The sequence below is a fragment of the Triplophysa rosa genome, linkage group LG8 (genome assembly GCF_024868665.1).
Source record: "Triplophysa rosa linkage group LG8, Trosa_1v2, whole genome shotgun sequence".
In the NCBI taxonomy this organism is placed as follows: domain Eukaryota; kingdom Metazoa; phylum Chordata; class Actinopteri; order Cypriniformes; family Nemacheilidae; genus Triplophysa; species Triplophysa rosa.
This window is the reverse complement of record NC_079897.1, coordinates 5622827-5636703: the sequence shown is the minus strand read 5'-3', so window position 1 is coordinate 5636703 and position 13877 is coordinate 5622827. Positions and strand designations below refer to the sequence as shown.

The following is a 13877-nucleotide window of genomic DNA, read 5'->3' as shown; positions in this document are numbered from 1 at the left end:
AACGTTATTAGCGCACCAGAAGTTAACACAACCAGGACCCTCGAGGGGGGTGCTGTTGCCACAGTAACCTGTTCTATGGGGTGTGAAAGCATGTCTGCTCATCTTAATTAGCATGGACGAGAAGAGCCGATTCAGACACTCTCTGTTTGCCAAAATCAGGTGACAGAGCGCCAGACAGACATGTATAGATCTCATGTATTACTCTTTCCACAGGTGGGTGGGGCCAACCGTTGTATCATATTAGCATGTGGTTGTAATACTATGTTTGCATGCAGCATATCAAAAAACAACAATTGGCAAGAAAAGCGGTGTGTTTTTGTCTGAAGAGTGCAATCATTATAAAACAGTACCTTCATGGCCAGGGCGATGAGGGCACCTTCAGTGGGACGTCCCATCAGGGTGTTGTTCCTGATCACTGCATCGTTGCACACGCAGCCAGCCTGTGAAAATTCAAACAAAATGCAATGTGTCACGGAAGTTCTAGAACGTGACAACCCATAACGTTCTCTGTTCAACCCTCACCTCCACAATCTTGCTGATGGAGGTGTTGGAGAAACCGTGCACCACCTCTCCGTCCAGCATGACCTCACCGGCACTGTTGTACCCCACACCGGTGACCTGTGAAAAAGCCAAATCAGGTCATGAAACAGCATCTGATTTGATTCTTGACAATTCAATTGGATCACGAGGAATTATTTCTGTATAATGTGTGGTTGAAGTGGAGATGTTGTTTGAGAGACATTTTGACAAAAGCAAACTGCCATTGCGAATTCGTTTTTTCTTTAGCACAACATGCATTATGAAAGTAATTGGGTCATTTTTGATTCCATGTCAACTTTACGCACACAAATATGCACTTGAAAAGACACAACCACTGGCTGATTTTAGCGTTCTTCTAGAAGAGTTCTGTTAAGAGAAGCCTACGGCGATGTGAAAGAAATCATCATGTAACAGACCTGGGAGAAGCGACCCAGTAGCTAAGTTAAAAAAAGATACTAGACTCAATCTATTCTTCAGCCTGATTCTATGAGACTTTATTAGAGCCGTATGAGGGCACAGCAATAAATTCAGACCTCTGCACTGATGTCATCACACATCTGAGACATTGCTCCTGTTTCTCAGAGAAAAGACTCTTCTTTCCAGAGAACCTTTTGGTGAGAGCTTTAGGATAATTGGGCCTTAACAAACTTGTGTTTTTATAAAGAGAAGGAATAATGGTAGAAATTGGGTTGAAATTAGAACATGTAAGAGGTTCCCTGGATGTCCCCATGGGGAACTTACCTCAACGTGCAGTCCATCAGAAGTGAACATGTGAGTGACTGTCATCTCATTTTTGGTAAGTGTGCCAGTCTTATCTGAGCAGATGACATTGCAGCAGCCTGGAGGGAAGAGGGAGAGATATCAGATTAACGTGCATGATTAACCATTTCTGTGTTCAATTTAGTCAAATCAGTGCCATATCGAGAAAGCAATTTGCAAATGAGCAGAGATCCAGTAATGACAAGAGCTCAGCTCTGTAAATGGCTCAGGGCAGCAGCACAAACGGAATAAAACTGAGGAATATAAATATAATCTCATGTACATTACCCCCGTAAAACCTAAACAATATTTTCTCTTCTACATGTAACGTTTTGAAAGACGACTTATAAAACTTTGTGAGATTTAATTAAAAATGTACTTTATTACCAACCCTAACCCTATTATTTTACTTGATTATGAATTGTGCCGACTCAATAATGATTCAAGTAGACTCAAAATACATTTATTTATTGTTATTTTAAGGTGCTTTGTCTGTCATTTTGTTGCTTGACATTCTCTCTTTAATATACTGTATACAAAGAATAAGTTAGGATAGTATTTAAATAAATGTAAATAAAATATGAAGAGTTTGGTTCCAAAACGCTATAAATCCATTTTGTTTAATTTGAGTAAAAATGTGTTTTCTTTACAAAGAAAGTGGCAAGATGAAAACCACTATTTTCTGTTTAAAAGGTTCACATAGCATCTTTAGGTTCTAGTAACATACAAAACTCAAATCCACATTTTGATTTTAAAAGATTTATTATAAAAACTGATCATTTTCCCCCAAAATGCAATAAATCCATGGCAATTAAAGAAAAAAAGTCCACGGAATCAATATAAAAGTTATTTTTCATATTGAAACTGTTGAAAATACACAACAAAGTGAGTTGATCCACATATGACAGCCTCTGAACTCAATACAATACTAATCTTACATACAGGCACTGGACTAAAAATACATTCAATCAGTCATCGCTCCTAAAATGAATTCAACGGGTCTTTTTAATGCTATAAATTAGTGCCTCATCTTCTTAATCTCAGGGCTCTCAAGTCTCACGCATTGAACGTGAGACACACGCATTTCAACCCGTTCACACGCCACACCTTGTATTTCTCACGCAGAGAAAATTCCAGGATAACGCCCACCAAGTTGCGCCGCTATTAGAGCCGAGGAATCAAGGGAGTTCCCCATAGAGTTCACAAGGCCCTGCCACTCACCAGCTAATCAAATAAAAAAATAGCTACCGAACAGCCAATCAGAAAATAGCATTGCTGTATCCGGGTAAGATTTAGATATTCCCGCAACAACAACGTTTACATTCTGATTCCAACGACACATTCTGTGATTCACAGGCTCGCTCAACACGACATTAATTCAGATGGATCATTATCACTATGAAGTGCCTTTTGGTGTCCTCATCAGAAACACTGAGCCATCGTGAACAATGTAAAATAATGACATTTTGAGGTTTTATTATAAATGTCCTAATATTTACACACATACAACTGCAATAAGAAGATTCTTAAAATGTGTTTTATCATTTTATACCATTTTCTTTGATTCGATGTATGTGATTTCGGCATGTCCCTCACACTGCTAAGCTAACTTCAGTGAGTGTAAAAATTGGAAACATTGCACAAAATTAAAATATTTTTGAATGTTCTTATTGTCCTCAACAATGTATTTAATAAAACAAATAATTTATATTTTATTTTCATAATAATATTAAGATTTTTGCATGCGTTCCTGTAATAAGCCCTTTTTACAATGACGTAATTTAACTTCCGCCTTTTCGCAAAGCAGTGTATCATAACATCCGTCTTGCAACAAACAACAACAAGAAGAACTTCCGTTTTGCCGTCGCGCTGGAATTTAACAATAGTGAGAAAAAAAACTGACAGAACACGTATTCCTACTTATCCTAGCACCTTCGCTAACACAAAAAGAAAAGAAAACACTTACCTTCATAATCAAACAGGTACTGTTCAACGAAGAATTTGTATAATTTCTCTAGCTTTGATCTTGTCGTTAGCTAAAATTTGTCTGCAAGACGTTTGTGACAAGCAGAGCGGGAAGAGGGCCCTGAGGGAACTGCATGGGCCGGTGACGCGAATGATGACGAGCATCTCTCTCGTCCCACTCTGCTTGTTACAACGTTGTACATCATCTAGCCGTATTTGTGGCAGATGTGCAAGGGACTTAGTAAACTCCATTCTGAGGCGCTAGCGGAAGTAACTTCTTCTTCTTGAGTTTTACTGGCGGTTGGCAAACCAGCTTATAGGTGCATTACCGCCACCTTATGAACTGGAGTGCTAGCGGAAGTAATGATACACTGCTTCGCGGCAGAACGGAAGATGCGTGACGTCATGTGAAAAGGGCGTATTGCTGTCTACCCTGTCATTTTGGGGTAAACGCCCCTTTAATAAATTGTCTGATGTCCTCAGTGACATCCCCTCTCCCATTCTGCCTTTCCTCAGTGGAGAGCTTAAAACATCTGCAGCACACACAGTAAGTATCTGCACTTATTTTTCCTAGTTTTCAACGTAATGTGTTTGTAGTTAAATGTTGTCCACATTGTCATAGTGACATTTTAATTAACATATATATTTTCAATTACTGAAAAGTCTTTATCTTAAACAGTATACAGTCAGCTTTAACAGTGTCATCCATCGTGACATCCAGTGAAAATGGCTGGCCTGGAACCAGTGTTTCAAGTGGGAGCCACCAACCCCTGTGCTGAAGACCTCAAAACATGCTACCAACACCTACAACAACACTAACCATTATCTCTCTCACACACACCACAAACTTGCACTAAGAAATGCTGAATTAAATAAATATTTTTTTATTTGTACAAATTTATGCGTCACATTTTTCAGATCAGACCCCCATCCCCACCCAAACCCCCGCCGCCGGCAAAATCTCACTCTGAACTCAGTTCAAAATTTGAGAGCTCTGTAATCTCTTCACGTAAATGATTAGATTTCGATGGTTTACGTTTCTTCCCCACCGCAGAAACCAGCACAGGTTCATCAATGCCGTCAAAATTATTCATTTGTTTGTTGAACACAAAGTACAAAGTAACGTTAGATCTGGGGCCTGTTTCAATAAGGAGGTTCAACCAACACCGAGTTAAAATGTGAACTCTGAGTTGATTTACTCAGAGAATCGCAACTCTGAGTTTTCGGTTTCAGAACAGGTGATTTCAATTAGTTCAATCCACTCTGAGTAAGTTAACTCTAGGTTACGTGCGTGCACCATTGATTTAAAAAGCCATCATCAATTGAGCGAAGATAGCACGATTCACCATGGCAACAGCACCAAAAAAAGCAACATGGCGGCAGAAAGCACATGAGAGTGAGGCACACTTTCCGCTCGATTTACTGATGTCCTGAAAATGACTTAAGTTTAAATTAATAAATTGATACCAATAAACAAATAAATTAATCATTAAATGAATGAAACAACAGAAATAATAAAAAAATCGTATGTTCTCACTCGCCATGAGTGCTCTAGTTACGCAAGTAAGACGTCATGGTGTATAGGACACCTGTAGGGCGTCAGACTCTCGTGCAAAGTTAGACTGATCGCCGGTTCGAATCCTGCTCTGAACAGATTTCACTTGGAATGGCTGCATGTCAAATTTACTTGTTTATTACCTTTATCGCTTCATTTCTGCATGTATGTCTGTATTTATTCATGCACTTTATTTATGTGTAAGGATGGATGAGATATATTTTGATACATCTAATTCACTGTAAAGAAAAACGGTACAGTTTTAATAAAAATGCACAGGGAAATGACAAAATTCCACTCGGTGCTCTCCTGAAATCAAAGTACATTCCAATGAATTAATGCAGCCTCTTCATGAATCCTCTATAAAAGCACATATGACATTAAGTCACTGAGATGGTCTCTGTGTAATCAAAATGTGTGCCATGAATGACTGTATTAATGAATGAATGGATGAGTTACACCACTTGCGCTTTAAAAGGGGGAGGAGATCGAAATAAACCAGGTTAGGTTCACAGAGTAAGTTACTATGGTTACTGACTCTGAGTATAAGACACCTCTCCTTTAGAAACGGGCTTGAGTTACCCCGCTTTCTCAGGTTTGACATACCTCACATTCTGAAACGGAAAACCCAGAGTTTCCCTCATTTCAGGGTTAATATACTCAGAGTTTTCACTAAACCGCCTTTCTGAAACGGGCCCCAGGGAAACTAGGAGCCGACCGTATTCAGAGCGCCGCCATTACTGTTTACAATGCGTGGAATGGTGTGCTGTGATTGGTTGAGCGGATATATCGCATTCTGAAGAGAAGTGAGACTGGCGTATACTGCGGTTTGGAAAGAAAGGGAGAAAACATGACAGAATAACACGGCGGATATCGCATTTTGCGTAAAATTAAAAATTGACTTTTCAATACCGACCTGACACAATACTGATTTTGGCGGAAACTTTTTTTTTTTTTTTTTAATGGCGTTTTGGAACCAAACTCTTCATATAAACATGAGTTTGGATTTGACATGGGTATAAAACAACGTGTATACGTTTTACTTCAATGAAGTAAATGCAATTATTTTCCAGTGAACTTTTTCTTTAATTCTACTTAGCAAAAGTGTTACACTTACCAAGTGTTTAGTAAAGAGCCATTAACTTGATCATGCTGGTTAATGTTTCTAACCAAAGCAGTAAAAACTCCTCCTCCTCTAAAATGTCACTCAAACCCAAAGTAACATTAGAGTGATTAAATGCATTTACTCTGTATGGTATAAGTGCTCAGTTTAGTGGGACTGTGGTCAGTCATTTGACTGCAGGCTGACTGATTCTCACATGATCAATGCTTATGTAATGCCACTAATGGCAAAAAACACCAAAGTTGCACGTTTTGGTTCTCCCATCAGCCGACAAACAGGAACAAGGTCTCTGTGCAGCACAGCTATAAACGGTTTTTCAGATCGCAGATTAGTTGTGGTATGTCCTTGTAACTAGTTAAAATTACCTCTATTGTTTTACAACTGACCAAAAAAAGATAATCAAGAATGAAATAGGCCCATACTCAGTGTTTCCACTATAGGCAGCTTCTTCACGATTGCTCTTTTCTTTACCATCCTCATCACGCCCAGTGCTAACGTCACTGTCACCACGATTGGTAGGCCTTCTGGGATAGCTGCCACAGCCAAACTGAGAAAAAGAGAAATAATGCTGCATTTATAAAGACAGAAACTTAGGTTGAATCATGTGTTTGCTTCATGTTTTGAGGACATACCTGACACCTATGGTGAACATGTCTAGAATGTTCTTCCCCTGCAACCACCCAACCATCATGATCACCCCTACAAATAAATCGTGTTAGTGACAACATGGATAAGAAGACTGACAGGACAGTCATAAGGCTTTGCATATTTAATAAGATGGCATGCATCACTAACTCATGAAGAAGTTAATTGGACAATTTTAACAAGATGTCTGTTACCGATAATCCCGAAGGAATAGAGGGAGAGCTGTTTTCCCAGCAAATCCATGCTTTTCTGTAAGGGCGTTTTAGGAGCCTGTTGAAAAAAACAACAAACATTAGCAAAGGAGTTCCAAACTCTTGGATTTCAAACATTTTTGTTTTTTCATTTATGCTTGATTACCTCCTCCGCTTGCATCATCTTGAAAACCTCTCCGAACTCTGAATTTTCTCCAGTGCCAATGACAATTCCCTGTAATTCAGTAAAACTTTATTTTTTATAATGAAAAATCACAGCCTTACACAGAATATATTTTAACTACTGCACTAATGGTAACATAATACAGTTTATTGTGAATAACTACCAAATGGTTTGATAAACTTCTTACAAAAATCTTTACATTTATTAAAAAACAAAAAGCAAAAAGGGGTCATATAATTTTGTATATTATGAGCGTTTGTAATGACAGAGCAGCAGATCCAGCAGTACCTTGGCCTTCCCACAGCGCACCAGAGTACCCATGAAGGCGACGTTACTGCGGGAAGTGATGTCGCCATTGGTGGCAGCCGGTTGAGGGGCTGAGGTCTTGGTGCAGGGGGTGGTCTCTCCTGTCAGACTGGACTCATCAACCGACAGATCCATCGCCTGCCGAGCAGACGGGTCAGCTTCAATTAAAGGTCATTACAATGATGCTGCCATTTCAGGACATGGTACAAGGACTCACTAGCCACTTGACAATAATTATACTTCTTCTAGTATAGTGTTAAGCTTTTTTCAGCTGTTATTCTATTCTACAGAGAAGAAAATATGTCACTATGCATCTATTTCTGTTCACACCTCAAACAGTCGCAGGTCAGACGGGACTCTCTCTCCCACTGACAGACAGACGGTATCTCCAGGGACAAGTTCTCGTGCCAGAAGGTGCTCCAGATGCCCTTCTCGAACACTAAAAGAGAGGGTGACGGAGGGATAAAAAAGGCACGGTGCTGAGTGTTTGAAATTAGGCCAGAGGAGTCGTGTGAACAGACAGACCTTGAGATTCATGACCTGCGGACTGGTCAGAGGTCAAATACTTTTGAGAAAGTGCCACCGATAGTCTTGGCAACATTCCATTTGAGAACCACGCACACACACCAACTTAATACCAGCAGTTTCTTAGCAAAATTGAGAGACGTGATGGACTCCAAAAAATCTGGTAAACAATATTTCAACTGTTAAACGGACTATTAACCATCAGCGTGTGATATACTGCAATTGATTCAAAGCGGTAAGTTATGAGAGCTCATGCACCACACAATTTTGACCAACTATTGTGAAGCACAACGTGAGGTTTTACAAAATATTGACAACGGCAATATGATAAAAGACATCAAACTGGCTTGCTATGCACTGAAACAAACCCCTATGCCTTCTAACACCATGTCCTAACCAGGTATAAATGTCAAGCGATAAAAGCTCTCTCTTCCATATAATCTGGGTCAGTCATTTTCTATTTTCATTGTGCAGGGTAGCTCCGCCCACATAGATTCACTTCACGTAGCTGTATTTTAAACATCAACTTTGTACTGACTCTACATGTTGCAGTTTGCGAGAAACTCTCAACTGGTTGGAACGGCGTGCAAGATGTTAAACAGGAGTGACAGAGAAAAGCAGGGGAATACGCAGTACTATGAGCTGAAGGTTCTCCGGGCATCTGGGAACATGGCTCAAGGTTGCGGCTCAGCCCAGTTTTGAAGTGCAAATATGAGACTTTGCCTGTTTGATGTGGAAATTATGCCTCTCATTCTCACTCTTTCGATGTCAACTGAAAGCCTGTCTTTTATGCGTTTGATGGGGTAAAGCTCCGAAACATACACCTGAGATGACCTCACACCTACATGCTACAGGCCTCTGACATCATTTATTATTAATGCAGCAGACAAGGAAAGAGAAGAGGGCGGGAATAAAAACTAACCAGTGGCATTCTGGAGGCACAAGTTTCCCTAGTTCCTCCAGGGATTTTTCAGAGCGGTACTCCTGAAACACAGCAGAACAAAGATGACAGTAAATCACCACCACACTTACGTACAAAGTGATGTCATCAGTGAAGTCATCACCCTAATCTGTCGGTTTTACCTGTATAAAGGCAACTGTAACGACGATAATAATGGCCTGCGAAAAGAACAATTCAAGAGTGTAAATGGTCTGATCCAATGCTCAAACAAAGTCTACAAGTCGCCAACGGAGATGTACAGGACAAACTTACCACGGTGATACTGACTGCATCGTCAAACTGCCGCATTAATACGCTGATAACAGCGGAAGCCAACAGCAACAAGATGAGTGGGTCCTTAAACTAGAGAACAAGAGAAAGAAAGATAAACTTAGAGAGATGGACTACAATGTTGTTTCAAGTTCATCCTGTCCCACATCTCAAGATGAAGGTCTGGGTTTCTCTGCCTCTTGGGCTGAAGCAGAGTAATGTTAGCTATACACGATAGCAACAGTTATCGATTTCTGTCTCAGTCTGATTTCAGACATGCATGTATTGCGCTGGCTCTAGAAATGGCAGAGAGCCAAAGGTCAACTCGATTTGCAGTATCGCCTACAGTGTTTTGAAATTCTGGCCTGCCTTAAGAAATGTTGTAAGGCTATTATTTTAATGTTTATATAAACTGAGAATATTTGAAAATGTATCAAATATAAAGTTAAACCCTCTTTAATATTTTTAACCTCTTTTTTTGGCTGTTCAACTGAATAGTTCCTCTATGAAGAAAATAATCTGTAAACATGATTAATTAATATAATATAAATGTTTATAATTATATAAAATGATTATAGTTAGCATAATGTAAAATAAAACATATAATGTACATAACAAATATATATTTTAACATATTACATAAATACTGAGAAATCAAAGTTCATTAAGACTAAAAGATTTTTGCTATACTAGCCAGCCTCAACTAAACACGTGGCATATTCTTGAAAATCTTGTTTCTCTGCATATCCATTTCATTTTCTTATTAAAACTCAAACAGATTAGCACTGATGCAATGCTCACCGTGAAATACGCAGAGTGTGTTATTTGGCTTATTTCAAGATCTCAAAGTCACCTGATAACCAGCAGCACCAGAAATGAATAATGACACACGTGTAAAGTGCTACAAAGCGAGAATAAAAAAGACAGCAGGGTCGATTACTTTCTTTGATTGGCCACACACCGAGAATGATGCTTTAATCTACAGCACGATCTGACACTCGCGGATCGCACCGTCTGCATAACCGGCAATTAACACCACCGCAAAAGATGAGATCACAGTTTCTTTTCAGCGAGCGATACAGCAGCCTTGTTGAAAGCAAACCGGGGCTGCAAAATAACAGGCAGGTTGCACTTGAAAAAGCACAACAAGCAGGGTTTGATTTACTGTCTGCTGAAAGCGCTTTGACGTTCTCTCATGTCTACTAGGAGACATCCGGAATTAGAGGCTTTGTGCTCCAGGCTGGTGGCAGAGTGATAAAAATGCCGACGAGAATTTGAATAAATCCAAAAGAAAAAGAAATAAAGAAGATTATACTACAGCAGGGTTGATGGTCGCGCCTGACAAAAAAAAAACACTCTTCCGATGTGTTTTGGTTCTGCGAAGGGTGAAGCTGTAAAGGAGGGGGTGACTGAATGTGAGAAAAAAGGGACAAAAAAACAGAAAGAGTGAAAGAGAGAGGTAGGCACATCCCCAAGCACAAAGCGAATGTGAGGTGACAGATTAAAGGCCCGACTGCTTGTTGCTCTTAACGTGGCGCTCTGAGAAGCACTGATACCTCTGACAGCCTTGTTCACACTGGAAGTGAAAGGATTCAGATGTTTTTTATTCACCCAGAAAACAATCCAACCACCCCGACGTAACAAACCCTTCCTGCTCCCAACAGCCTCTGTGAGGTGAAGGTGAATCAAAAAACTAAGCCTTCCGTAGAATCTTTACTTCAGTATTAAGCATTAAAACAACAATGACACTGCATGCACATGCACCACGGCAACCAATTCATGACATTAAAAGAACAGTTCAACCAAAATGAAAATTCTTTCTTGGCCACCATATAGGAAAATTTGCTCTATAAATATTTTGAAGAATGTAGAAAAGCAAACAGTTCTGGGGCACATTTTTCCTGCTATGGTAGCCAGTCGTGGCCGAGAACTGTTTGGTTCCAAGCATTCGTCCAAATATCTTTCTCTGTGTTCATCAGAACAAAGAAATGTATACAGATTTGGAACATTTTGAAGGTGAGTTAATGATGACAGAAGTTTTATTTTTGGGTGAACTGTCCCTTTAAAAACAGTAAATTGTTCAATCTATAGCCAAGACTATTTTTATAGACAAGGTTTTGAACAAAAGGATATTTAGCTAACCAGTATTGACATTACACACATGTTGCATAGCCACAATATAGCAAGATTTTTGTAAAGCTGTTTTAAACAGTGGGTATTGTGAAATGCAAATAAAAGTGACTGGACTAAAAGGCCAACGCACACAATAACTTATTATAGAGAACCACACAAGTGACATTAACAGCCGGCTTAAGAGTCATGACATAACATACTTGTCTTTCTAGTTGCTAACATGCTATGCAGTTTTCAGAGCAACACGGATGTAATGTATCCCATGCTGCGGGGGAACCCACAAAGGTCAATGCGACAATTTGTCCAACCTCTAAAAAGGACCTGAGTGAACACAGTTTTGACTGCTGAGAGAGAGATTGCGAAATTTAGCTACATATGGAAATATAATAAATATGATGATTTCATGTGCTAGATGTGTAGTTTTTAGTTTAAAAAATGTAGTTTTTTGTTGTTTGGGCTTTTAGCTATTCAATAAAATACCTGTGAGATATATTTTTTCCAGAGAGGTTCATCTTCACTGATGTCAAACTCGTTCCATCCGTGGTAGGCCCGGCGTCGTTCAACCTCCTCCTGGCTGAGACCAAACTGCAGGTCAGCCTACCAGAGAGGGAGAGAATTAAGTCAGAAAAATGCAGCCGTCCCAAAATAACACTTATCAGATGCGTAACCATGACAACTGACATTAACCGCTAACAAGAATGCTGGATCCATGGAAACAACTAATAAAGCCAATGTCCTGGAACTTGGGCTTTGGAAAGTGTACTGTAAGTCACCAACAACAGTCCGTTTCTCTTCACTGCATGGTAAAAGACCTTGAGACCAGAGTAGTGTATCATGACAAAGAGAGAGCACAAAAACTCGACTGCATCACCTCCTACAGACTTACAGCCTGGACAGTTCTAAACCTCACTATACTGTATCACTTTAAAACACACCAGGAAACCATGCAGGCTCTCTTCTCACTTTCCTTGATGGCTTATTGGCTTTGCAGTCACAAAACAAGGCGCACGAGTAAAGATCGTATTCTATTTGTTTTCTATTAAAATAGTAATAACTGAGGTGTATTATTCATGGCTTGAGTGCTTTTCTTGACTCTGGCTGAATGCTGATGATAGTGGATGAATAAAGGTCTTTTGGGAGCAGATGGTCGTGTCAGTGGGTTGATGGAGAACAGAGACATGGCACTACATGCTGAGACTGTGAGAGCATCCCTGCATGCTCTAATCATCCCAGAGTGACGCTGTATGAAAACCCACAACAATGGACTTTAAAATCTCATTTTTACTATTTCAACAAGTTATCAGGTTACTTTATGTGAATAATGGTGGCAATCGTTACTTTTAACGCAATTTTTACTTAAAGCATGATTAGCAAGGCACATTGCAAATATGTTGTGAATGCCAAGCTCCTTTGGTTTGCTTTATTTATACTTTTGTTCAATTTCTGATATTTGCAATTATAGTTGCACTCAGATGCACAGTTAATGGCCAGTGGAATGTTTCTTCTGTTCTCACCATATAAGACAAGTGCAAAAGTCATTGTGTGATCCATTACTACTAGACACTAAACAACAAGCTGAAAAGCTTGACTGCATGATGACACTGAATATAACAGGCTGTAGCTAGACACGAACACAATAGGATTTACACAGGTAGGACATGATCCTGGATAAACATCCTGTACTGTTCTTGTAACAACAATCTTATCAATCTTAAACAGCCCTGTTGTAACCCTTGTCCTGGCACTAAAACAGGTGGTAAATATTCAACTGCTGTTTCGCTGATAAATCTGTCCATCTCCCACCAGTCCCAGTCCCTGTGAGTGAGTATCCAGTTTAAAAACAGCCCAAGACACCCAGTGGCAGACTGAGGGAATGCAGCATGAAAGTGACTGCAGTGCTATCACAGTGACTTACTGCTGTAATTTGAAAATGAATCAACAGCCCTTGAAATGTGTGGCAACCAATCAAAACCAGGAATTCAATGGTTGTGGTATAATTATTATATTTAATTTGACCCTAATTAAACAACGTCTCCATAAATAGTCTGAAATGTAGTCTATTACTTCTTAATAATATCTTATTCTCTATTAAAAATGACATTTTAAGTGTTGGTTTATGAATTGAATTGATGAGTAGCTTGTAACGTCTCAAACAACAGTTTGAAAGCACACTGGGATACATTTCAATAAGTATTGGTGGAGACAGACTGAGGGTGGCCAATCCCCACCCAAATAATCACAGACAAGCGGGCGTACCTGTAGTACACATGCAACCTCATTCACGGGTAGTTCGCTGGCTCTTTTCGAAGTCAGTACCGGAACCATGGTCTCATCTTCACAGCGGGGTTGAACTTCTGCAAGCTAAAAAAGAAAAAAAGAAAAAGAAAAGACAACAAAAGAGAAATTGTTTAACAGGAAGTTAGCATCCTCAAACTTAACCCACGTGACCTCATGGAGAAATTATTCAAATAGTTTAGCTCTTTGGAGAAATCAATGGATTATCAAAGATAATGCTATCATAAACGATCTCCTCTCAAAAGAGAATGAGTGAACACAGCATAAAGGGATTACAGGTCCAGAGGAAACTTTGACCCCTGCGATGCTGCACGTGCAATCAATAAACATATATTGGCAGAGCGCCTGCACCATTTTGACCAGACTAACAATTCAGAGGAGCAAAACACAAACTTCAGAGCCGAACAGTCGCCTGACAGCAATGAACCCATAGGATGGCTTGATGT

General features: G+C 39.6%; 1 protein-coding gene across 7 annotated transcripts in view; it reads right to left on the bottom strand.

Annotated features, from left to right (window-relative positions):
- Positions 1-13877, bottom strand: part of atp2c1 (ATPase secretory pathway Ca2+ transporting 1) — a 31437-nt gene that overhangs the window by 7685 nt on the left and 9875 nt on the right. For all 7 annotated transcript variants that reach the window (XM_057341081.1, XM_057341078.1, XM_057341077.1 and 4 more), the window contains 14 exons: positions 13393-13497; positions 11617-11733; positions 9007-9096; positions 8877-8912; positions 8716-8777; positions 7599-7707; positions 7251-7406; positions 6945-7013; positions 6782-6857; positions 6575-6641; positions 6365-6489; positions 1282-1379; positions 523-618; positions 351-440 (listed from right to left, as the gene is read on the bottom strand). In XM_057341081.1, coding sequence (XP_057197064.1) covers positions 351-440; positions 523-618; positions 1282-1379; positions 6365-6489; positions 6575-6641; positions 6782-6857; positions 6945-7013; positions 7251-7406; positions 7599-7707; positions 8716-8777; positions 8877-8912; positions 9007-9096; positions 11617-11733; positions 13393-13497 — 1296 coding nt within the window. The remainder of the gene's footprint in view (positions 1-350; positions 441-522; positions 619-1281; positions 1380-6364; positions 6490-6574; positions 6642-6781; positions 6858-6944; positions 7014-7250; positions 7407-7598; positions 7708-8715; positions 8778-8876; positions 8913-9006; positions 9097-11616; positions 11734-13392; positions 13498-13877) is intronic.